Genomic DNA, 27,927 nt, shown 5'->3' on the forward strand with positions numbered 1-27,927 from the left:
CGCTGATGCCAAGTGTTGTACTCCTGCAATGGTTTGCAGAAACATGGCACGTTCAACATTCAGACTTTGCACACAGCATTCCCCAACTTGAATTAACAACATGGAAAAATAACATAACCCCTCAAAATAGAAAGCAAAGGAGAAATTTCTTCAATTTCTCCAAAAGCGACTACACCAGAGAATGCATTTTGTTTTATGAGTCAACCTTTGACAAAAACAGACTTACTTTACCAAAGGCAGTAAAACGCTGAGTTCCACTACTTCCTGCAGAGACTGACAGCTGAGCCTGTGCATTACTGTCAATCACTTCTTTCCTGTTAGTTTGGGGCTATATGTGCTGTGTAAAATAATGAGAAAGAACACTAATGAAAACAATTTTGGCAAAATGAGCTTGTCTTTTAATCCAATTAGGTTTGGATCCAACAGCCAATGACAAATCTTAGCATTAGGATTGCTAGCATAAAGACAGGACCACAGAGATAGAAGAAAGCTGTTTATGATTACGTTTGAGTTTATGGATTTCATAATTAGAAAATTCAGTTTAAAAATGTACTTAATGCTGCTATGCTTCATCACAGTCTTAAAGTGTTTAGTACCCACACCAGAAAAATTCTCTATCTGTTGTTAAACACATTTAGTCTGCCTCCCAGTGACTCCGTGACAGCAACTAAGATTGAATGAAGATCAAGTCAATGCACTCCCGCTGTTTAACTCATATTTTACTGTTGGCAGCAATACAAAAAAGGCCATTTTAGATTGATTACTGGCAGGATAATGCAAATTTGCATATAATAAAAATTAATTCAGAAGCCAGTGATTATCGGGAAAAATATTCAGCTCAGTCAATTAAATTTATTTATTTTCATAGCCACAGGAAAATTACAAATTATTCTTCATAACATTTCATTTAGTTGTTATTCTGCATACGGTTTTGTTTTGTTAACACTCACCTTTTGAATTTAACCTCATGAATAAAATAACACAGGAAAAGGGGGACACATAACGCTAACATTTCATTTTCCCTTTATCGTTGCTTAATTTTAATGCTTTCAACAGCCTAAATCAGTGACAAATTATAGTCAAATGCGTGTGAATATGCTGTCTAGATGTATGTATGTGTGTGTGTGTGTGTGTGTGTGTGTGTGTGTGTGTGTGTGCGCCCAAGCATGTGTTTTCTGTGCTATTCATTTGACACTTTTTTCCTCCTCTTTGTTGAAGGAACCGCCAGCTTAGCTTCAAGCACATCGCCCTATAATTGTTCCTTGGTTCATATCTGTCATGACACTTCTATAGGTCTGCAGCCGCTGTCACAAACCAGAGCCTGCAGCCCAAATGGGGTCGCTCTATTTTTTCCTCAGTATCTCATACAACCAGCCTTTGTTCCTCATAGCACAATCTGGAGATGCCATTAGTGGGGAGCGAGACAGTTATGTTTAGTGACAGCCAACGACTCCTCTGGTCAAGGAAGTGCCCTCGAGTCATCAGAGTGTCACACACACCCCTCCAACCCGACTGAACACAGCCTCGGCTCCCAGAGTTCACCTTTGTTCTAGCTATCTAAAAAGCAGGAAGCTAATTGTGTGACAGGGGTCGGGGTGGGCAGCACCCACGACAGCCTGAGTTGTGCCACTGCGTAAAGCTGCCAGCCCCTCTTGTCAAACATACTGCAGGAAGAATCCGACACAAAAAATTAGGCGAGAGGGGGAGGCTCTCATTTTGCTGCAAGTGGCACTTTTTGTCTTTGTGTTCTGTTCATGACTATTGTCATCACATTTAGGGCTCAGCTCAAAAAACATGCAGAAATTCTGCAAGCGGCTGGGTAGGATGATAAGAGAGGAGCTACATGGCCTGTTTGGAGCTGATAACTCAGACTCAGCATAAATCAAACACCTTCTGGCGATTCAAATAATTTGTACAGTTGGGCATCATATGTTGAGAGGGGATAGAAGAATTGAGAGTAAGAAAGTATCATGCCTCAGTGCCCCGAAATGAAATGCTGCAGACTTGTCAAATTATATCTTCCAAAGTGAAATGCTTATGCTGTGATTTACCAGCATTACTGTGTAATACACAACACATTTTTTACACTATGAATTAAGTACGACTGCGGAGAACTTTTCCCAACTACTTCCATCACAAATGTTACATAATGTGAACACATTTTATTTCCTCTACCAGAATGAGAAGTGTTGTGTTGACTCCTCTGTGGTTATTTTACACAGCCAAACAAACAAAGTAAATCAGCTTGTGGTTCATTTGTGGGTAACGTCACGTGGAGACAACACCACAAACCACTCTATAGGCAGTTAATGGGTTTGCTTGGCTGCCTCATACTTGTGGGACCTCGGGCCCTACTGTTTGCTTTAGGCACTGGCAATTTCCACCAGGCTGTGGAGGCTCTGTGCATCAGCGCCGGCTTAACACAAAATGGCAGCCTGCTACAGAGGATGGGCACAGATAATGCTTGAGTTTACGTTGGAAAAAAGTCCACACGTGAATCCAAACCAAAGGGTGCTACTTAGCTCAGTGCTGCAAATGTGTTTTTACTATTTGAGGTCGGAGTTTGACAGGGATATAGAAGAGCAGACAAAAATCGTCTTTCCAAATGTCTGCTTCTCTGCATCCTCTAATGAGTGAGGAGAGCTAAGGTATGCTGTTGATTAATATAATGGAATCTGAAAGGTAAGACAAGCTTGATAAAAGGAGAGCTGAAGGCTGCCAGGCAAGAGAAAAGCGCCTTTGTGAGATCTTAGAAATGTTATCCAAGTAAGGAAGTTCGTTTTTTTTATACATGGGACTGGTTTGTTTCACAATTTTATCTTGATCCTTTGAACACGACTGGGACAAATCCTCTCTTTCAAATCTGGACAGGGACTTGAAGACTTTTGTAGCAGAGTGCACAAAGATAAAATACTTTTTTTGTGTGGAGCAAATGATCTCCTTAAAACTAACTCCACTCTTGTGAGTAAAAGCTTAGGATTTCACAGTATAACATTTCAGCAAGAAAATAAATTAATAAAATATCTGAATAAAAAAGTTTAATAGTGACATTTTCAACAACAATCTGACTCAGCCAGAAAAGTTATTATTTAATCATTACTTTAGTGAAAATGACAGAGCAAAGCCATATGCAGTGTATGTTGCAGACCAAGAAATTAGAAAATAAGCCAAATTGCATTTGGCTTTGTGATGATTCAGCCTGAAACCAATCTGTCCAAGTTTTCAGTCGAGTAATTTAAAAACCAGAAATATGATTTTAAATAGCTAAGTATGGACTGTCCAAGCTCGCAATTCTCACAGTGGCACTTCCATCACACATTATGGGGGTGATTCAGGGACGCAGTCTGAAGTCTGGCTCCCAGAACTTGTGAAAGATAGAAAATGAGATGATTCATAACAACACTTGAGATTCCAACTGAGGACCAACAGCAACAAAGGAAAAGGTTACTCAGCCACAGACAGTCTAACACATAGTAACTAAGTCTTTTTTGTGACAAGCTTGAAGTCACTTTGTACACACAAGTACACACACCTCAACACATAATGTGTATATATACACACATGTAAATATAAAGGGTATAAATATGGATTATACTTTCATTTAGTGAGTAAAAGGCACAAAACTATTACCATGGTTTAAATATGTAAATGTAGACTCTACAGTTTATGCAACAATCAGAATGATCTGCTGTATTGCCTTATGTGTTATGTGGATGTATTGATATGTAAAAAAAAAAAAAAAAAAAAAAAAAAAAAAAAGATAAAGGTAAATAGATGTGAGGCTCTGGAGGTAAATTAAGTGAGCCAAAGCAACTGTTACAAGTAGAAGGGGAGGTGGTGATCCTAGATTGGGCAGCTTGGTTGGCCTATATGGATCAACAGTAAACAACAATGAAAAAGAAGAGAACACTTTTCTCTTTACTTCCTTTTCTCTCCTCCCTCTTAAACTATTTTCTCTTGTGTTGTATTTTATTATTTTCCCTCTTTCTGTTTCCTCATTAGACACTAATATAGATAGAAGAGGAGGGATCACATTCCTCCGACCCTCAAGAGGCTGCAGCCCGATATAAGTCGGACATTGCTTTCCACTCAAAAAAAAAAAAAACGCCCCCGAACCCTCCAGAGAGAGCCTGTTCATTGTGGATTAATGCGCTTTTATAAAGTTGTCATGTCTGGTAGAGATTAAGGGGGCCCGGTCCTCCCTCCCTCCCCATGCCGCACCACACCAGTCTGGCACAGTGGAGCCCCCTGGTGCCACGACTGCTGGACCAGAGGGGCATGCCACCAAAAATCTTTGCGAGAGTCCAGGGGTCATATTTAGAGTTGATTTTGGGATTTTACTAATCAGCTTTAAAGCGCATAATGGCATAGCCCCTAGCTAAATTGCTGAATTGCTGCTCCCCTATGGGCAGAGTGCAGCCTCAGATCCTCAGGCACGGCTCTGCTGGCTGCTCCTCACTCAGATCAAAACTTCAGGTGACAAAGCCTTTTTGTGGTCATGGCCCCTCAGCTCTGAAACTCCCTGTTTGCAGTATTAAGGACATATATTAAATGACTTTATGATATTATTTTAAATGTTTCATTTTATTTACCCCGGCACAGTTCTTATGGCAGTTTATTGCAAACATCAGCTATTTGTTTTATTAGATTTATTGTAATAGTTTTTTTTTGTTTTGTTTTGGGTTTTTTTCCCCCTCAAATCTCTGGGCAGCACAGTGGTGCAGTAGTTAACACCATCACCTCTTTTGAGTGGAGTTTGCATGTTTTTTCTCCATCTTCCTCCCATACTCCAAAGGCATGCAAGTTAGGTTAACTGGTGACACTAAATTGCCTGTAGGTAGGGATGTAACGATTCACTCAGCTCACGATTCGATACGATTCACGATACTGCATCCATGATACCATTTTCTCACAATTTTTTTTAAATACAAAATGAGGTTACAGAGAAATTACGACTGAAAAATTGTCTATTAATTATTTCAAAACAAATATTTTACAAAATACTGCATTTCCCTTCTTTTCTATGTGAAATTAATTTTTATGTCTGAGGTAGGGTATAAATGAAAACACAAATTATGCAATGAATGCATTTCTGGACATTCACGTCAGTTTAAGTTTAGGTATTTTATTAAAGAAGGTAGATCAAACAGAGTCGCAGAAATACTATTCAGCTGAGTAAGGGACAGAGTTTGTACACCAAGTGCACTTATGTACATGAACACAGCATACGACGCCAATGGTGGTGGGTGATCATGTAGGCATCAATCTTCTTTTGTGAAAGTAAATGAACCTTGTCCCCCTCTACCCACAGCATATATGGGACATAGGGGTATGTGTATCTAGACATCGATTTAGGACAGTTCGTTTTTTTTTTTTCAAACTGTGGAAAAGTACTTAAATGTTGAACACAAATTTCAAATACGGACAAACTCTTAATAAGACAAATTCCATTACAAATGGCATTTACTGAATTCATCACTTTAGAATTGTAAGGTTCTAGCTGCAGTTTTAGTCAAAATGTAGTTATGCTGTGACAACGTTTTAACATTATGAGGTATTTTTTGAAAATAAATGCATTTTTAGGCTTTTTATTCAGAAAACAAAAAGGTTCATATTATTTGTGTTACTTGGAATGCTAAACTTTGAAGCTCATTATCTCCAGAGCGCAGATAGAAGCTTGTAATTCTAATGTGGCAAATTATAAACAAATTATCATTTATTTGCCACTTTATTTGCCTAATTTATATTAAGCCCTGAAATGTTTTAATCCTAGATCCACAATGACTTTTTGTTTTTATAATGTGCATGAATAAAGTTTTTTATTTATATTATAAGAAGCAAAAATAAAAATAGATATAGTGATGATAATGGTGGATACAAAAAGGTTAAAATAATGGCATTAAATCCTATTCGAGTAGCATAATTGAGGCTGGTTGAGATAATTTTGTATAGTCATAGACATATATATATATATATATAAATATATATATAAATTAATAGTTTCATTTATTCCAAAGGATAACAATTACCAAATGTGACAGACTTCAAGAACAACCATCTGTTGACTTTTGTGTGGGTGGGGGTGAGTTTGTCAGATGGAAATACTCCAGTAAAGATAAGGGGATTTCGGTAATACTACCCTGTGGTTTCTGACTGTGCAGAGTAAGGCTGATGTCCATGTTTGATTACAGTACATCTGGGGACACAATAGAAGACTTTTGGAATTGAAACTGAATTGAAACTGTTGTCTAAATTTCCTCACATTCTTATAAACAAGGACAGAGTCTCATGTAGTTACATGTGATAAAATGGAAAAAAAAAAAACTACTGTATCCTGCTGACTCTAGACATGTCACTAACATCAGGAGCACAGATTTAATGGCTTGACACCGATGAAAACACAGCTGTAGAGGAAAAAAGCGAGACCCAGTTTGCTCCACCTCGCTGTAAACTCCATTGGCCATTGTCATCACAATTACACTTACGTTTGGCAGACACTCCTATCCAGAGTGACTTACAGCGCTGCTCAGTATTCATGATTAAAAACACCACCATCAGATCAAGTGCAGAGAGACATTTGGCGACATTTGTGACGACTCCTGGGATGAATCTGTGATCCCCACAGAACTCATTCATGTGCATATGCCTGGACATGCTGCAAACATTAGAAATATTTCATATTAAGCTAAAATGAGTCTGTGAATTTATCAGGATATTTAAAACCAAAACCACAAGCCCTTGAATCTGAATAATTTTTTACTGAGTCATACCTGGTCCATCCCAATTGACTTTTCAGCTCCAATTAGCTTGTCATATCTGGAATAACTGAGATGAATAATCCTCTACAGTGGCTTCAGTTCATGAGTGATGAGATGTTCTGAATTTGGAATGAAAATTTGCCACAGTGACTCAGAAATAAAGGATGGATAAACTCATTAGAGGAACTGCTAACAATATCGTATGAACTGAGCTCGGTCAGAGGCCAGCTTGCGTTCAATCACTGCTTGAAATCAGACACCGACTCACATTCATTAAATGACAGCCACATCGAACAAATAACTCCTTATATTCTTGTTTATTGGTCACCAGATGTCGGCCCGCCCCAACTGCGTGTTAGGCAAACTAATTAAATGAACAAATTGAACTGAGCTTTGTTTTTTTTTCACTGAATGAGTTGAACAGTGCCAACTCCCAAAAGAAGCAACAGCAAAATTACAATCAATAATCTGTAAAAGCACTCTCAAGTCTATAAACGGCATACCAGCAAATACACATTATTCAGTGTCCAATTAAGCTAAAGTAGCATCTGCTAGGCCAGAGTGGAAGCACTACAGTATGTGACATCATACTGTCTTTTTGACAGAGGAGGCTAAAACACTAACGAGAACAAGCAATACATCCTCTATCCGCCCACATCACAATTTTTTGCTGATGTCAGTGCATATCTGTCAAATGACTGCACCCAGCAGACTTAACCCAAGAACTTGTTGTGCACTAATGAAAGGTATATCAACATACTGTATACACGACTGAAGCTTAATTAAAAATAAATGAGACACAAAGTTTAGTTTTGCCTGTGAACATGCAAATGTCTTTCCTAATGAGCAATGCTTTCTATCTGCTATCAGCGCAAGATCAGACTGTAGGCTGGCAGTTACAAGCATGCATGTTGGAATTTACACACTCAAAAACATTAATTATTCACATTCAGTGCCAAATAACACCCTTGAATAGAGACAAGGTTACAACTACCCATCCTAATATGACCAACTGTTACAATTCGACAGATATTCCAAGCTTGGGTTTACCTAACAACAACTGAGCCATCTCAGTGACAACGCAGATAACCCCCATTAGCTGTTAAAAACCTTGAGATGCAGTTGTTCTGGAAAATGCTAGTAAATAGTGAGAGAGGTAATCACAAGAGGCCCCATAATACAGTATTATCATGACACACAAGTCATGATACAATATTACTGTAATTTAAAATATTTTAAGATATGCTGAGCATTGTGAAAACATATATAGTGATATATTGTGATTTCTTACCTGTTTCTTAATGAATGAACCTACACCAATATACAGTAATACTTAGTGTACATAAATACAAAAGCTGGTGAGAGGACAGAGGTTGTTACTAGTTGTAATTTACCCAGGAAAATACTGGAAACTGGGCATAACAGCAATTTACAGAGCAACAAATTTTTAATTTTAACAGTTGGTTCACAAGTCACTCCTGTAGGCGATCAAATCTTCACCACTGTCAGTTTTAAAAATGGATTATGGCAAGATGTTCTCTGCAAGAGAATAGTACATATTGGATCTAGTTGCCTGCCAGCTTTTAACTGAACAAATCCAATATGGGTCTGTAATGATACAGTAAATAGTGCTTACAGTAGTCCAATACTTTCAAATGTGGCCCACTGAAAACCACAAGGAGAAAAAGAACTTTACATTTTTACAAGGTTAGTATGCAATGGCACTGCCTGGGTAGATAGGTGGGACACAGATACCCTCACTAGCACAGCCCCATTGCAAAAATAATTAAAAACAATTTGAAGGGCTCTGTCTGGTGTTTTTAAACTTGGGTAAACTTGTTCCCAGTGAATGATTTGCTCTTTGCAATCAATTTGCTCCTTCAAAGTTTGCTGTACATTTGTTGTTTAAAAGACAGCTTGTTTGCTAAACAAAGAATAGCCTAACAAATCTATATACAGATATGTAACACATTAAAACAGCATATTTGTGGAACTGTTAACTATACCTGTATTAGTCTGTGCAATCAAATCCAAGTATATCTTGGTTCTCATATTTCATATTAACATAGATCTCAACTAAATTCTTGAAATTCAGTTATGGCTTTTGGCTTCGGTGATCAACTCAAGACTTTCAGTGGATCTTAAACGGTCATGCTATTATTGTTGAGCCTTCCTAAAATCATCTCTTCCTTTTCTACCAGACTGAATATCCTATATGATGCTGCACAAAAAACGCCCTCTGACCTATGACATCTTTGTCACTCCGCCAATAATTAAAATCAAATACGACTATCTATCGCATACCACAACCCATCAATATTAATTCTGCCTGAAACACAGGATAGTAAAATCAGCAGGTGATTAACAAAAACAGTGCCAACGCAGAACTGCTCTGTACTTGACTTTTGAAATCAAGCACTGGTGACAAGAAACTGCAGGTATGAGAACACACTTTGATTCAACATGAATGCAGTGTCGGTGGACATTTAAATCCATAGAAGCCATAATCAAGTGCAAGGCGTGCTGCAAAACAAAAAAAGGGAGCGTCTAGCCTCAATGGTGGCTGTGTTGTCATGATGAATTCTACTGGAGTAAGGACTTGAATGTGTTTTCTGTGAGCCTGGTGTTCCTGATGGCCTTGCCAAGAAATTCTGCTGCTTAGCTTTAAGCTTTGAATCTGTAATGTTCAGACCTCATTTCACATCGGGAAATGGTTTGTTTGGGAAAAACAATAACTGAGGGACCTACATAGATCAGAGAGGCTGTTCTCTCACTGCCACACATTTAGGGTGCATGATAAATGGTTCATGTTTCACTGAAATCAACTTGCGTAGCAGATCATCGGACTGATTTTTGGTGACGATTTCAGGTACAAGTGGAAGGAGGCAACAAAAAAAAGGCGCCTGGTCTGACCTGATCTTCCAGTTTGGTTCTATACACATCCATGAACAAAAGGTGACACAGATGCCATTAGTAATGTTCTATCAATACTGAATTATTAAAAAGCTTGCTGCTAAACCCAGCATATTCTAACCTTACATCACACAACATGCTGTCTGGGGTTGAATGTGCTCTGAGAGTCAGCGCTCTGTTGACTCAGTTGAATTGCTTGCCTAAGGCATCAGTGCCTGGACACATACACATAATTAGGAAAGGTCACTGTGCCTCCTGTCTTGTCAACAAAATCACTTCAAGATGACAAATTCTGGCTCCGGCTGAGCCAGACCTCCCTCAGATACCCTGCCAATCAAGCGCCAGCAGGGCTGTCTGAGTAGCCTTAGGTGATTTCTAATTATGTATTTTACATGCAATGCTAAACAGCATAAGCATAACAATGAGCCATATAGTTTGTTGGAGGTGTGTTTTCTCTTCAAGGTTGAAGTAGCAGACAAAAGTGTCATTATCTTAAAACTTTAAACTGCGAGCTGCTGAAGAAAAACCTTGTGAAAATTCAAATGAGATAATTTCTCCTTAATATTACAAGAATATGTTACCTTAGATTAAAGAGGCCCTGTTATGCTCATTTTCAGGATCTCGTTTGTATTTTGGGGGTCTACTAGAACAGGTTTACATGCTGTAATGTTAAAAAAAAAACATCATGTGCCTCATACTGAACTGCCTCATAACTACCTCATACAACATACTGAATACTGCAGCAGCTGTCTGAAACAGTCGTGCTTATGTCCCGCCTCCCAAAAAAACCCCAAAGAGCATAATAGGTCCCCTTTAATGACAAGAAATAAGGATTTTACACAATGACATTAAACTGATCAAATCCAAAAAGTGTCAGTCCCCACCATGTGACCTCAAGCCATTTCGAAGTTGCTTTCCCCATACTCTGTAGATTTTCCATCCAGTCCACTCCATGATGAAGTGGATGTGGCTTTCACATCGCTCCCTGGTGGCCTTTCTAAGGAACTATTAATCTATGGCTCTCCATATTGCATTCAGATTCGCTTTCCCCAGCCACTACCTGGCCTGAAGTAAAGGCCAGGAGAGGACCCAGAGGACTGGACACTCTCTTATTATGAGCTGCACCAAGACACCTCTGGGTTTCTAAGCGCTTCCTCTGACAGTGACTGATGGCCAATTAGCCATTTGGAGAAGAGTATTGATCACTAAGAGAACAGGAAAGGATTCTGGAAACATCTCCTAACACATAGTGCTATTCTCACTGTACAAAGTGAGCAGCCAGACAGCACATCATGTATACTAAAAACAAACATTAACAAAAAAAAGAAAGACACAAACACTGCATCAACGTCATCATTGTTTCTGCATAGCTTTGTGTACGTATGCGAGTCAACCGGACATCCGTTCATTCCTATGAGAACCTCTGTGATCTCCAATTTTTTTGCAAGACTCTTTTCTGGTCCAGAATTTGTACTTTGTCAAATTTTAATTCTTACGGCAGATTTTGAAAACTTTGTAGGCATGGTGCCACAGGAAGGATGAATGTTATACAGCTCTACATACAGGGAAAGTTCTATTGCATGTTTAGCTCACTAACATGTCTTTTAACAAAATATTCCACAAAACTAGCTACGCGCCAAAAAAAGGCCAACTTCCCCATTTATTTGTTACCATGTATTATTGGTCTTCATATGCTGCTCTATGAGCACATTCCACAAGATTGGACAAACACCCACAATTAACTTTTCTGTCATTTCTGTCTGGCATTTCTATCAATCTATAAAGAGATGCATTCCTTTGCATTGAACACTGGGACGTACTCAGTACACTGGAAATACGGACATAAAACAAAATTGTGTGGACACAAGGTGTAAGGTGAGGCATACGTGTATAGATGCAGCCACGTTCCAAGCCAACACTGGGAATACAATAATATTAGCACATCATCGGTATGTGCAAATATTGGCTTTTAAATGAAATATTGAAATCGGCCAACATGCAGATTTCTGCAAGTCACAAGCTGATATATTTTTTTTAAATTAACAAAGTGAAAATGTACAAAACATTAACCCTCAGTTGAAGTACTTTTCTTATTTTGCACGATGAATGAATATTACATATACTGAAAAGCATCATATCTTATGTCTCCATCTGCTGGTGGGCTATCATGATAAGAGTATGCATACTATGATAGTAATTCCACTACAGGAGAGACTTGATGATCGCTAAAAATAGGTGGGGAAAAAAAGTGCATATATTGGTATCGGTATTCGTTATCGGCCAAATGAGTTTCGATTGATTGGCATATCAGATATTAGCAAAAAATCCAATATTGTGAGACCCTAGCCTAAACAACACACAACTACAAACTGTGTCAAACACCAGTACAAGACAAACCAATATGATGGTTATATAAATTCTGCTACAACTCAACACTGCAATGACTAAATAAGGCCAAATGCACCAATAGCCCACCTTATCCATTTACTTAATTCATTATGAAGATATGAGTGACCTTAAAAGTGACAATACGTAACCCTTACCCTAATCTTAACATCGAACAATTAATCCACATCCGAACCAAGGAGTAAAAGGGGTAGATCATTTTGATATGGTTGGCAGCTCATGTAACTGCTCCAGTCGCAGCTAAACTCACTTGCGGAAGGCTACCACACAACAAACTGTCCGCCATACATCAACAAAAGAGACTGTAAAGAGATTCTGTGGTAGGAAACTACAGCAAAGTGCCTTTTGGCAGCATTAGTATCGTCTATTGTGATAGACTTACATGACATCGACCTTCGCATGTCCCGTGTTCTTGCTGAGGTGATTTTCTTCCCCAGCAAGAGAACAGAGTGGTATCCAAGGATCAAGGTCAGCATTGCATGTTCTTTCTCTCCATGTGAGTGTAAGAGAAAAAGAGATGACCAAGGAAAAAGAACATTCGATTAGACCCTCCAGAGAAAAGACTCAGTACTCAATTCAACAAGCTCATCCCGACTTTTCATTGGTGGCACTTGGATATATGAGGCTATATGAGTGCTGGCACAGGATGGTTAGCAGCAACAGAAACAACAGTAGAGATTGAGGGCAATCTTCCAACTGCTGATACTTTGTCAGATACTGTGGCCTTCTGTGAATTATGGTCCAGTTTCCCATTGAAACATAGGGTAATCTCATCCAACATCAGAGGTGAAAGGTCAATTTTATGCTGCCTAGATAGAAAAGCACAGATAGTGACTACGGTGCACCACATTTCAGGAGGGAAACAGCCCAACTTCAACCCCTAAGCGCTCTCACATAGACCTGAATCATAGAAATGGGGTAATTGAAACAAAAGGGCAGAGTTTGACAGAGATGTAGTGCCTTTGCAGGGCCTCTGCACAGACTGCAGAAAATAACACCTAACTCCTCCCCACTGCAAGGTTCATCCTCCATGTGTCCTCGGCAACGCCTGTGTCCTTCCTTTACTCCTCAAGATTGCCATTTGCAAATGATAAGCACAGGGACATAGCCTTCTAGAAGATAAGGCGCCTGGGCATTTGTCACCAAATGGAGCATGCTCCTCCATTGTTTAAAGCTGACCTGTGTTGACATGCACTGTTTACCTTTTATTCATTTATGCTGAACTATTATCTCTCCCTCCATTAATCACACCAACTCAAACTGAAGAAATTACATTTAGCAAGACTTGGACAGGAAGACGCTTACTTTGCTTCGACAAATTAACATGATGAAAACAGAAATACATTTGATCAGCTCTGTGCTGCAAATACGCAATGCAATTTTCTTTTTTACTGTCATATTGACCGATATTAATTCTGTAAGCAGCTTGAAATTCATAACAAGCATTTGTACTCCTGAGGAGTGAAATCATTTTAATTTTTTACTCTACTTTTTTTCCCAAAGTGTAATCACCTACTTGCATGATACATTCTGCATTTTTTAAATCATGCTAATTTACTGTGTGAGTATAAGCAGCTGAGAAAATAAATAATTTTATTTAAAAAATCCCTCCCCCAGTGCACAACTCTTCCCGTTGTCTGTGTCATTTGAATTCATCTCCCATGACTAGAGGGAACAAAAACTCTTTCTGGTAGTAAATTATCACTTCCCTGTAAAAGACCATATCCCTGCAAATACATGGCGATCATTTGCCATGCATTAGCTATGGGACAGAAACGAAGTGGTTTTAAATTCCTTTGACCAGAAGGCAATTTCCCCCAATAAATTATGTTAATTTCAGCTTTCCCTCTCCTTATCGCATTCTTTAGTGAGTCAATGAGGAGAGACAAAACTGGCTGCCAGAAAGACAACTCTGGGATGATTCACATTAGAATGATGAGAGACTTCTGGCAAAAAGAATCCCTTATATTACTGTACAAATAAATGGGAAGTCGCAAATCACTGGATTATGCAATAGATTTCTGCTTATTGTCATTTAATGGCCATCTCCTTGCATCATCACAAGGTTTACACCCCGTGGAAATTGCTCAGAGGTGACTGCTCACACAAGTAGGAAGGTACCTGATACCAAATCCCATGCTCCCTCGGTGAACCAGACAACAATTGCTTGGCAACGCTCTCATTGGGCAGAGGGAAAAACAAAGAAAAATCCAGGATTTATTCTCTCTGCATGGATAGCTGGCTTTTTGATGATCTTTTCTGGTGGAAGTAACAAGGGACTAAAAACAGGCAACAGACTAACAGGCAAGTTTAAATAAACTGGCAAACAACAGCAGCAACAGGAGATGGAATAATGTGCAGACATACACCTAACACATGCAGCAGAAAAGCATGCATGCAAATCCTTGTGGAAACACCCTGTCTAATACACACACACGAACACGCGCTTCGCATTCTGAAAACATCAAGTGGTGTGCACACACACAGGCAAAGCAGTACAGTTCTTTGTTCCAGAGGCTGAAAGCAAACCTACCCCCTCCGTCCGGCCCGTCAGATCACTCACAACACAGTGAAAGGGAAAGTGCTCGGCTAGCTCAAATCTAGATTGACAGGCCTACCTTTATTACTGACTGAGTTATGTTTCCCTGCAAAAAAGACAAGTCGGCTTTTGATACAGACGAATGCCGAGTCAGCGCCTTGCCTCTCTACAGAGGATAGCTCGACTGATCTCAGCCGAGACTGTCCCAGCCCTGATGTCGAAAGAATTGGCTACCAAATTACCTTGCGATCCATTTCTGGAGCTCACGCTGTCCTATAAAAGTAGCCTGTAAGCCGTGATGGGAGCTCATAAGGATGCTTGTACTGACCTAATATATGATAGAGAGTGACTGAAATAGGGAGAGGGGTCTGCCTGGAAATGTGATACAGAAGACAGAAGAGTATGAAACCGATTTTACCTATATCCCTGCATTCATCTTTTATGATTACATTTTATGAACTGGCTCAATGCTAGTCAGGGTCACACCCCATCCCAGCATGCATTAAGTGAAAGACAGAAAACACCTTTGACAGAATCTATCACTGGGCAAGCAAAGAAAAAGACAATCAGTGTCAAATCTAGAGAAATGTATAGCCTTGACATAAAGCTTTGGATTGTGGGAGAATGTGAACACGGAAAGAACACGTAATCCCAATACAGAACCAAGACTCCAAATAACTTGGAGCTGTGATGCAACAACACCCTACTGATCCACAACGCAACCCATATAACCCAACAAACCAATCAAAATATATCCGTTTCAACATGCATCATAAAATGACTTGTAAATACCACCACACCGCTACTTACTTAGCGTGATATATGAGGTCCCTAGAGCATGACTGTTTATTTAATCCTAATATATTCATAATTATACACTAATTAATGCAAGAGAAAAGCCCTCTTAATTCATCATCTCAGTGTCCTGAAGCAAGAGACACAATTACAACAACTTTTACATATTTGCCTTCTGTCCAAAGCAAGGTTAACAGTTCGGAAACAAGCGCAAGGCAAATGATGTGTGAAACTCTCTTTTGGATGCTCACCAGCTGCTTCCAGCTGTGCGGCATTGTAAGAATGGTATTTAGCATCAGGGAGAATGAGTTAAGAAACAGTTTTTAAAGAACAATAAAAGAAGGCTGAAATGGTGCATTATGGGCAGCAGGGCAATTGATTGAATTGATTTGACTGACTTGCCTGTGCACAAGAGATTGACCTTATATATCAAGGGTCAACAGCGAGCACTCTGTCATGTTGTCATAGACATTATCTGTTGACTGTTGTGAGCATATTTGATTTTTGAAATAAAAAATGTGGATGAGTAAAAAAGAAATCTGAAACTGCATCCCACAAATGGCTTGTTTGTAGCTGCTGAGGGAAACTTAACTCCAGTCGGAGCACTTCAGCTCACCCTGGTGATTGTTTTGTACATCGAAGCACATTTGCATGCAATCGGGAGTGTCTGGCCAAGAGGCTACATCATAAAATGTAACTCATCAGTGCGAGTAGGTCGTCTACCAACTCCGTAAAGCTGTCACCATACTGCAAATGCAGCAGGAACGAGTCCTGGCCGGAGAGAAACGTGGAGTTGAATGATCCTGTTTGCAGCCAGCAGAGCACCCGCTTAAATGGATGAATACAGGCTCTGAATATACGGTTTGCTCAGTACGTTCTGCAGCTCAAAGATTTAATAACAAAATAATTACTGAGGTGGTAATCTTCTTCTATTGAAACTGCACACGCAAAAAAAAAATGTAGTGAATGTTGTTTATGTGAGAATATGAAAGAAGCGCGATGTTACTGAGCACCGCATTTTATTGTTCACGGCCCGTCTGTTAAAACATTATTGTGCAGGTTTACTCCTTTCAAGCAGGTGTAGCTCCAACTTCCCTTACAGTCACGACAGTGGGTTTAAAATACATGCTACACAAAGCGCGCGGTGCTTATACTAAACATATAAGCAACATAAAAAAAGGTGAACAATGATAGTTGTCATTTGCCTCAAGTTTAACCTTGGTTGACATGTGTGCGGCGACACACTCTCTCCTGCGTAACCTTGAAGGTGCAGGCTAATTGATGAGTGTTAGTGCTAGCAAATTAGAACAATAACGACTGCCAACAACGTGCTCTGTCACGCGCGGCTACATTTCTAAGGGGGAGAAAAGCAAACAACTTGTCACGTGCAGCCTTTTTGTTTGTACTTACTATGCTTTTTCTCCTCCGACACATTTTTTTAACAGCATAATATACCAAAAATAATAATAATTATATAGAGAAACTCACCAGTGCAGGTGAAGCCAGTGAGCCAGAGCACGAGGAGCGTAGCGCGGACAAAGGGGCCCAGAAGTAAGGGCATCTTCGTGTTTTTATTATCACCTAAGTTTCAAAAGGCAGAAAGAAAGAAACGCCGGCACACTGGGCTTGTTAAGGTCCGGAGAGTGTCCTCTGTAGCACTTAACGCCTTGTTCACAACGCCCAAGTCTTTCTTTTTCCTCAATTCATATACTCCTGCCGTACCGTGGCCATCAGTATCCCGCTCGTGCGTCTTCGTTGCTCAGAACAACGCATCACAGGTGTGGTAAATGAACTGCTGCCTTGCTCTCCGCCGCGGTTTTTTTCTCTTACTGTACTGTATCTCTCCAAAGCCAGTATCCGTTGACAACTCTCCCTCACTATCACCGAGCCAAGCAGGAAGCCAGTTTCTGTTGCTTCCTGTCACTTTGCAGCCCCTCGCGCGAAAGAATACCTTCTCCAAATGCGAAAATGGTAAGAACTGGCATCAGAGGAAAGAACATCTGCTTGCACAGCAATGCTGGACTGTTGAGAGTCAGGGAAGGTGTACGCTGCGATGCGCGGAGCAGCAAAACCAGGAGCGGATCCTGCGTGCTCGCTGGGAATGGAGCGTCCTGAGCGCGCGCTGCTGCTGTTTTATCCTCTTTTTTTTTTTTTTTCTTGAGCAAACATTTACATATCTTGAATAAGCATAACTAACCACATATTGGCAATGCACGACAGAATGGAAATTATGTCATCCTTGCAAAGCGTGCTTTTCGTATGCCTTACATGAAAATGATGGATATGACATCCAGTCCTGTATGATAGGAATCAGATGGGTGCTTTGCATACAAATTCACACAGATCACATCTGCATGTCATTGAGTTTCACTTGCCTCTGCTTTGTCTTGAGGGTTTGTGTGTGTACTGCAGTGCATCGGACAAACACAGATGAAGAAGCAGGAGGATTAGCACTCCCATGAGAGTGTACACCTGTCAGCAAACTCAGACCAGGATGTGACTTATGTTCCAGATAGCTTTTCCTTATTTTCTGGGGGGTGTCAGCGGAGTGATTTTCAGACTGTTCAGCCGTGCCTTTTACAACGCTGCCAGAATCGACAGCAGATTATTAATACACTTCAGATGGGGGTTTTGTGTCTTTGTTTATCCATTTCTCCCCTCCCACATAATAGTCAGCAGAATAATAAGTGGAAGCACAGAGCTGGACCACTGTCTTACCAGCTAATTATGGGGCTCATGTAGATGGATGATTCCTCAGATAGAGCCCAGCTATTATACAAACTCATTAAGCCTTCTCTCCATCCAGCATCCCTTGCTAAAGGTCAAAGTCGCAGTCGGAATGACAGCACAAAGCGCGACGCATACATGCAGAAACACACAACCCCACAGCCATATAGTTTACGATCAAATCCTGATGGGCACTGTGAATGGGTAGGGGTGAGGAAGGCAGACGCACAGCAGCTAAATGCAACAGAATGACTCAGCCTTGGTCACTTGTGAGGTTGCTCGTAATGATCTCTCTCATTCTGCTAATCTGCTCTGTGTCCTATCAGGCAGTGCAAACTGGAGTACCTCTCTTGCTGTCACAGTAAGGGCCTTTTTTTCCCCGAAAACGCGCCCAAGATACATGCATTTCAAATGAGATAGTGTATGTATAAATACATAGTCGGAATATGTTTGTATAAATGCCTAGTCAGTTACATTACCCTCTTACAGAGAGGGAGTTGAGCTTCGGCTGTTTTTTAGAGGAATTATTAGAGTGTGTTCTCTGGCTGTGATGTGTTTGCTGAGTCAATGCAGGGCGCAACCTCTCCTATAACCTTTTCTTCCACTGATTCTTCAGGGTCCAGAATCCTGACCCCCTTTGGCTCCCTCAATCAGACTACAATGAACAATCACAGCTCTTTGGGGAGTTGACACATTTAGTTGTTCATCGATTTGTGGTGTTGTAATTAATTTTCTCTCCGTCATTGGCTTGAGTTACAATATCCTGAGACTTGAAGCGGCTCATTCTCCTGCAATCAATCATTGAACCAAGACAGAACCACCATTTCTCTTGTATCATCTTGAATTATTCACGCCAGCTATGATCCAAAGAGACCGGACTAAGTGACTGATAAGTATTAAGAAAACATGAGGCTCATTTGTATGTTACGGATTGTTGCAGTGTCCGGGTCCTTCCATAAACGGCACAATTACACCAGCAACATATGCAGCCTATAAAGACAACTGATTCGCCCGGTCGATGAGCATCGATCCAATGAAGGTGTCCAGCATGAAATTAATATTATTTATTGTTTACAAACAACACGGAGGGTCCCTTGAGGAGTAAGCAGCTCAGACTCTGACTGTGTGCATTCCAGCACAGACTTGTGCAGAGACAGAGAGAGAGGGTGTATCAACTTCCATCATGACCACAGCTTCACAGCCTATTGTTTTGTTTATATCAAATTAAACTGCAATGCTACTCCAGAGAGATATAATTGACCACAGTCTCAGATTAAATGACTGTAAAGATCTTAATAAGCCATCAGCGGATTGCATATTACATTGCAAACCACTTATGAGGATGCAGTCCAATGAGAATGAAATTGAGGTTCAGATTTGCATGCCGCAGCATTTTAGCCATTAATTACCAAGCAAAATGACTGTGTGATGATCAATAGTGTATCAATTTAATTAAATATTATTGATATGAGGTTGGGGAAATTAATTGGGAGCCAAACAAATCCCAGCTATGTTGGATAGTAGGTATTACTTTAACATTATAACATCTCCAGTGGGTCCTCCACTCTCTATTATAGATTATAATGGATAGGGGACCCACGTCCTCCACTTTCTCTGTGGGAAATGACAATGAATATAAATTTATATATATATATATATATATATATATATACCTATATATATATGCCTCACTCAGGATTCACGATAACGATGTTAAAGCACGTTATCTATACGTACTATAAAAGCCGGCATCATCACTACATTAGTAATACACTTAGGCTTTTACTCCACATCATTGTACCCATCGCCAGAGCTCTCAATACACCAATAAAAATGTTATGATCTGGATAGGCTATGCATAGCTGTGACTTTGTTTAATTAAATCATTTCACACAAGCGGAGATAAAATAGCCTCAGTGTGATCTCACCACATCTTGTGCAGTTGAGTGAGGAGGAAAACCGAATGAAAGTGTGAGAGATGGAGAGTTCAAAAAACAGAGAGGAAGAAAGTGAAGGGGAGGGTGGGCGAGGATGAAGGTCCCCTCATTTCAGCAGCACAGACTGCTGATGAAGCTGAACTTCCAATATCCCACTACTTCAGCTCTGATGATTTCTCAATTTTACAGATATGGCCCGAGAATGTGATTCGATGAAAATGTAAAATGGGATAACCACCAAATCATATGAAATGGGGCTGCATTTTTATTCCATGACTATAAATCAAAAGCAGACACTCTAAAAATTAAACTTGATTTTGTGTTTTTGATTCAAAGTAACAACTCTCCTGACTTGGAGGGAAGACATCCTGTGTCCTGTCTAGCCCTTCAATTAAGATTTTTACTTCACATTCTCTGAGAACTCAAGAGCTAGATCGTTGAAAGGCGCCCAGGCGGAGTTCGAGAGCAGTGCTCTGAGAGTTGTTTCAAAAGGGAATTCAAACAATTTATTCATAGAATGTGTTTCCATCCCAAATAGATTCCCCTAATCTAAAACACTGCATGAGTGTTTGGAAATATATGATGATTTCATTTTCTCCCAGTCTCAGGGTCATAAATAAATTTGCATTCTGTCAGCAAAATGGACTAACTGACTTGTAATTCATCAAACCCGCTGCTTAGCGCTCAAACAGTTCAACACATGGTAACCTGATTTTTTTTTCCTCTCTCACAGAATTGCCTCACAGCTGTTTTCTCTAATAGGTGAGGAGGAAGAAAAAGGAGCACTTACATTTTAAAGACCTCATAAAACAATGAAATAAAGACGGGAAATGAACACCACGAATGCAACGTTTCAAGGCAGACTTTAATTCTGAGGAGATGCATTTGCGCACGGAATATGTTTTGTTTACCATTTTGAGTGTAAATGTCAAGAAAATTCAAGAAAAACAAACTCTAACGGTATCTAATCACGTCTAAATGAGGTCTGATTTTCTCTGTATGAAAACGGCATTTGCATTCTTTTCCCTTTTTAAATGGTATCCTATTAATTCCAACTCCTGTTTGCCTGACAAAGAATAATATTATGACTTTATTGGAACCAACTTGGAAACATGAATATGCCACCGAATACACCTCTTCACTAGACAATGGGTGACAGTAAAATGTGTCGAGCCAACCCCCCCCCCCGTGCCCCCCTCCTCTTCATTTTATTATTCTCACAAAAGAAAAAGGTTTCCTGAAATATGCTTCCTGGACCGACATTCTCTTGTTGTTTTGAATGTCACATTGTCTAAGTGTGCATGGGAGAGGAGACTTTGAATGATGTTGAATGTTTTATGACTCCCTGCTTTTGTGTCAGTCCTTCCCAGCGCTGCTCTGAGGCTCTGATACGAGAACCTCATCTACAGCTGCTGGATCTGACAGCGTAGGAGTTACACATAGGCTCACCACACTTAACATTTGAGGAGCTTCATTTCAAAATGCCAGGTATCAACCCCAGAAAATGCTACCTGAAATGTAATACTAAAGATCAATCTTTAAGACAAGAGAGAGACTTGGAATGAGTTTTACTTCTAAATACTGCGTATGAATTTTAGGATGAAAAACTTAAGAATTTCATCCATGATACTTTAAAAAAAAATTAAACATTCCTCATATTGTTTGCATTTTGCCAATTTGTTATCAGCCATCCAAACAGAAAAAAGTCCAGTTTATTACAATGAAAGATTTACTATCTGCCATTACCCATAATGAAAAGAAAAAAGTACATTTACTTGACTAACGTACTTAACCACGATTTTTAGGTACATTCACAACATTTCAGAGGGACATATACAACTTTTTACCTACAGTTATGGTTGTTACTTTCAAAGGTATACCATAAAGGATTTTCTAAAAAAAAAAAAAACTATGCATAGACTCATACAAAAGGAAAGGTAGCAACCAGGCACCAGGCTGCAAGCAGCAGGCATTAGAAGGAAGTTACAAAAAAGAAAAAAAAGGCATGAAAAAACGCAAATATGACAATCAAATAATGTGCTTTCACTGGTGATACTCTCAAATACTGCATTGTATACCTTTAAAATGTTCTATGAAAGATGAGGTCATATTATAAATTATGGCTTCAACTTATGGTGTTTTTTTGCATTTTCCATTATTCTGTTGATCACATTCTCAAAAACTCAAGTATATTTTAGTTTTATCAGAAAATAGCAAAAAATATTCACTGTAGTATCCTAGAGTCCAAAGCGGCTTCTTCAAACGTTTTGTCATGTCTGATCAACAGCCCAAAGCTCCAAGATAATCAGTTTACAACAATATCAAACAAAGACAAGCAGCAAATTATCACGGTGGAGGAGATGGCATCCGAGAACGGTTTCCTTTTCACTTGAAAAAACAATAAATCAATTATCAATAGTTGATAATACGGATGCCAAATCATGCTCTGTTTATCAGGTAATTGTTTTAATTCTGCCATAAGTATGATGTACTGCTTTACATGAACTATCCAACTGTATTATATATAATATTAGCTGCTACATTAAAATGCAGCTTAAAGGTCTTGTGTGTAGAATTTAAGGAGATATATTAACAGAAATTAATTATAGTCATAACTATGTTTTCATTAGTTTATAATCACTTGGCACGATGAATCATTATGTTTTCAGTCCCTCAGAAAGAGCGTTTTTTATCTACACACAGAGTGGGTCCTCTTCCACAGAGTCTGTCATGTTGTTACCACTGTAGCCCAGAATGGACAAACAAAACACTGACTGTAGATCAAGCCATTTGCATTTTCATGTCAGCCACTGTAGTTCTCCGACAGGCTTGGCACATGGGAGAAATATTAGTTGGCTGGAGTCTACAACCTCACCACTAGATGCCACTGAATCCTAAATACTAGACCTTTAATGCATCAGTTATTACTAACTAATGATATACAAAATTACAACGACACTGCCAAAGGCTATTCTGCATCCATAAGTGACTACTTTTATTTGTGACACTAACTTTAATATTCTATTTCTATTTCTATTTACTTACAATGCAAACGGACATCTTTCCACAGAGGTATTATTGCGCGCACCGCTGCCGCAAAGACAACCAGATTGCTTTTCATTTTCCTACAACTACCAACAAAACAGTACAAAAGCATTAGTTTATTCATTCATTTAGTCTATTATGGAGACATGAAAGCAGATAGAAATAGTGCCAAGCTGTCAGCTGGACTGGATCACCAGTCAGCCTTCGTTTTCCCGGGAGATTTTGTACTCGATGGCAGGCGGAACTGCAGTGACAGCGAAGCTCATAGGTAACAAATTGAACGCTGATGGTGCCATTATTCTACAGCTAATCAACATTTCCTTCATAATGGTTTGTTTAAGCAAAACAAAATGTCTTTTGTCAGTTACGTAACATTTCAAATGCAGGACACTATGTTTATGGAGACTCCTTCTACCACTGGCCATTACTGGACTTGTACCACGCATTTTTTAGCCACTGTAATGTTAATGTATGTATGACATTCCTTGGAGCAAATAGTAAACACATGAAGTTAGATGTCTTTACATAGTGTAGAGCCACTTGCGATAATGCTGGTTTTACAGCGAAGTCTTAAGATCATTAATAACTTGAGAGATATCTGCTAATCGCTTCTCCTTTCACAGCAGTAATCATTTTGAAACATTTTACACATTTTTTTTAAGTTCCAGAGTGTCACTTCTTACATTCATTTTCAAATCCAATGAACCATTTAATTAACACCAGAGATGTACAAACACACCTGCTTTCATGAGCACATGATCAACCCTCCAAAAAATATCCAGGGAGAATGTCATTTAAACAAGACATGATAGATTACACTTCTAAAAATAACACGAGTAAGAAAAATGGTGCAAACAGATGTGCTAAAGAATTATGTAATTTTAGTTAAAATGAAAAAGTAACAACCTTCATTGCCTCAAACTATCTGCTGTACATGGGTAAAGGTGTCATATAACAAGAATAAATGAGACGTGTATTTGTCACATCACCACTCAATACTCTGTTGGACATTTGACATGCAAATAGATACAGTTACTATGTTAATGGAATGAATGGATTTTTCTGTCACACAACCCACCCGATTCAATGACACTTTAATTAACTAATATTTTCTGAATGCGTACGTACTGTATGAGCGAGCTCTCTGTTAGATTTATGCGACAATTACAGTATATTCCAGCAGAAATGCGTTTCTCGGAACCCCGGTTCAACATATTTTGGCATTGCCTTAATGTGATCCATTTCTGCCTCTGACTGCATTCATCTAAGGGGAGTTTCAAAATAAACAGGGGCCAGTGGACAACGCATGTGTTTAAATCTCTATTTTGCCTCTTGGCGTCTGTTTGTGAGATGTCCAATCTATTTGTCTGAACACATTCTTGGAGAGATGTCAGAGCGGTATTGACAGAGACCAATCGGGAGGCGAGTGCACATATTGTTCACTCTGCACACATCCTGCTCATTCAATTCTGGGAAATTGCTCTGCCTCAAAAAAGGTTGTCATTATTTTGTCACTCAGCGTCCCAGGTGACATTTACAGCAAATAACCTCACCGGCTAAAAGAAACACCACAGAGAAAATGTTTTCAACTAAGGAAAAAGTGTCAGAGGAGCCAAAGTATTGTCTGTAATATGATGACTGTAGTATATTTGAAAGATTTATTAAAACAACTATATAGAAAAGATTTACTTGAGCTAAGAAAATGACTTTAATTCATTTTTAACTCAGGCACATATAAACTTTAAATGAACATTACATTTGTCTCAGTGGAGAATTAAATGTTCATCTTTTACTTGGCTCTTTGTAAAGGTTTGATTTCCATTTCATCTGTAACACAAACCACATGTTTTCATGGCATCGCTGTGGTGTGGGGAAAAAAAAAAAAAGAAAACAGACTGGAGGATGTTCCCAAGGCCATGTGATTATTTTTATCCTACATGGCAAGTTTTACAGCTGCTGTTAACTTTATGCGGATGACGTCTTTCATTTGAAAAAAAACAACAACCATGGATTCCTTTTAAGTGCTGCACTCATGAGTCCTGTACTGTACCTGCCAAAATGACAGATGGCTGCATTACTGATCAAGCCAATCCTATTCAAAAAAAAAAAAACATGCAGCCTTGAATTTGATGCAGGATAGTGGTAAGGGTAGAAGAGAGCTTACCTGACTTCTTCTTCTTCTGTTATCTATACGCACACACTTCTTTTATAAGGTTAAATTTTGCAGAGGACTTTAATACAGTTTGTATCCTCAGCTCCCAGATGTGAATATAAACTTGAGTTAAATTATTTTGAATAGTATCACAGAAGGTGAACTCACACAGATCACATAAATTCTGCTGCTGAAAATGCCTCACATCCCACTTAATATTGACATTGGCAGATTTCTAGCAGAGATAATGAGTTTCTCAGAGCCGTTACAAACTGCATACACCACTCACAACTCTTAAACAGAATACATCAGAATATTAATGGAAATTGGAAACGCTGACCCCAGCCGAAGAGCTTAACCACATGGCCTGGGTCAGCGGGCACTGATGTTACAGGATTCGTTCATCAAAGGAAATATCTGAGCCTCCTTTTGGGGCACGTTTCTCCTGGTGAGGGATCTCTGCATGTCACCGTAATAGATGGCAACTCTACCGATTAAGTCATTTCAAAAGCAAATTCTTGAGTTGGGTGGGGAGATTATATTTCTGCTCTATTACATGCCCTAATACAGCATGTTAGTCCACTGAGACAAAGAGGTGTAAATAACAAGTAACACCACAGTATGATAACATAAAGATTTGGACTGAAAATGAATACATTAAAATGCTTTTTTAAATTTGGTTGTTTTTTGGGGGGGGGGTTAATGTACGCGTAAAATATGCAAAATAGAACATAATTAATTTCAATGTTCTTTTTATGGCGTTCTAAAACAGATCACAACAAACTGAACACAGTTTTTCACTTAATTAATCATTAATGAATTTTGGTATTTTATGAGAATCACATATAAACATAATTTTGAACTGCTACCATTTTTTTAGAAGTCAGCTTCAGAAAATTACTTCTAGTTGAGGTCTCACTTCCGGAACACCATGATTAAATACAAGCACTTGTCATTTGCTTTCTATCTGTAATTAATGGTGATAATTGTTTTAATGCAGCTATACCTCTCCCAAATTCAGAATAATTATCTAAACATCTTTTATTGGAGTTTTCTGACAGTTTGCTCAAAGGTCTAACAGCAAGTGATCCCAAACAGGCAACATCACTATGCAGATAACATTTTTACAGCAGTGCTGAATGAAGTATTCAGATCCTTTACTTGTGTAGAAGTTCCAGTACCACAGTCTAGAAATAGGCTGTTACAAGTAGAAGTCCTGCATTCAATATCTTACTTAAGCATTATTAACATCAAAATAAACCTAAAGTTAAAAAAAATGCAGTATGGCCCATTTCAAAATAATGTTTATTATGTTATTATATTATAATAATTTATGTATATGTTTGTCACTTAGAGTGTCCAGTTACTCACCTGGTGGAGCAGGCGCACCATGTACAGAGGCTGTGTCCTCACTACAGCGCCCTTTGCTGCATGTCATCCTCTCTCTCTCCCGCTTTCACGATAAAGCTGTCCTATAAAATAAAAGCAAAAGAAAAAGATCTTTAAAAAAAAAAAAAAAAGTTCATCACTTAATGTTGCAGCTGGTAAAGATGGAGTTGATTTCTTGGTGGTTTAACTGATATAAAACATAATCTATTTGTCAATTTAAATTATTCATACAAAGTATAAATTCACTAACTAACCAGTAACTAAAGCTTTTGAAAATAAATGCAATAAAGTGCATAAAGTATAATACCCCAAAATTGTACTTAAGTAAAATACTTGAGTACATACACTTGGTTACAATCTACCACTGTTTGTTAGTGACTGACTTATGGCAAACAATAGCCATAAACTTTTGGATAATACATATAAACATCAAATATTTCCTTGGTTGCTGTAGTTGTAGTCATTACTGTATTTTGTTAACTTCATCAATGTGCATCTTTTAATTAATTTATTTATATTGGCAAACAAAGGGTTACCACTTCAGAACTACATAAATATTGGGATTTATATAAGAAGATCAGAAAAAAAATGCAATTACTGTATCTATTTTTACATGTACAGCAGAGGGATCTGTAAGACCCCAAACATTGAGGAGGTAAAAGCAAAGTTACTGTGTTAAAAATGGACTCTGATGAATTTATTTTAAAGAGACAAGAGAGAAAACATCAAAGTGATGAAAAAAAGGAATATTACCCACCTCTTCCCATGTTAAAATAACATTGTTTTTTGAAATGTATAGAAAGATAAATGTTAAACTAAAAACACAAGTCACTGAGGAGTCATAAGGGTCCTATCAGTGTCGTCGTGTAAAATAAAGGAAGGGTTGTCACGTGTTTAAACTTATTTGGTTTTCCTGACATCTCATATCATATTTTCTCAATATATAAAGTACTAAATAACTTCCATGAGCCAAATTTCAAAACAGGGGAAAATCTCTTGTTTCTAGACCTAAACAATAATTTTCTATTAGTGATCAATGATTTTCAAGCTGTTGTAGCCAGTCCAGAATATTCATTTCTGGATTAGATGGAAAGTCATGTCTGATAAATAAATTCTCTCTCTTTCCTTTTTTAAAATTTACTTTCTAAATGGCCAGCACAATTATGGGAGCAACATGCAAAAGTATATTGTGTTGTATAAGAATATACAGATGGTGAACATTTTTATACAAATTGTTTTTATTAAGTGTTTGTCATGACCAAGCAC

At 38.7% G+C, this 27,927-nt stretch overlaps 1 protein-coding gene across 2 annotated transcripts in view; it reads right to left on the minus strand.

Moving 5' to 3' along the window:
• unc5a (unc-5 netrin receptor A) overlaps positions 1 to 17,410 on the minus strand; it is a 162,015-nt gene extending 144,605 nt beyond the window's left edge. For both annotated transcript variants that reach the window (XM_042493167.1, XM_042493168.1), the window contains exon 1: positions 16,900 to 17,410. In XM_042493167.1, the coding sequence (XP_042349101.1) occupies positions 16,900 to 16,972 (73 nt within the window). In that variant the 5' untranslated portion in view covers positions 16,973 to 17,410. The remainder of the gene's footprint in view (positions 1 to 16,899) is intronic.
• Positions 17,411 to 27,927: the final 10,517 nt, after the last annotated feature.

This window comes from Plectropomus leopardus, chromosome 9 (assembly GCF_008729295.1).
Source record: "Plectropomus leopardus isolate mb chromosome 9, YSFRI_Pleo_2.0, whole genome shotgun sequence".
In the NCBI taxonomy this organism is placed as follows: Eukaryota; Metazoa; Chordata; class Actinopteri; order Perciformes; family Serranidae; genus Plectropomus; species Plectropomus leopardus.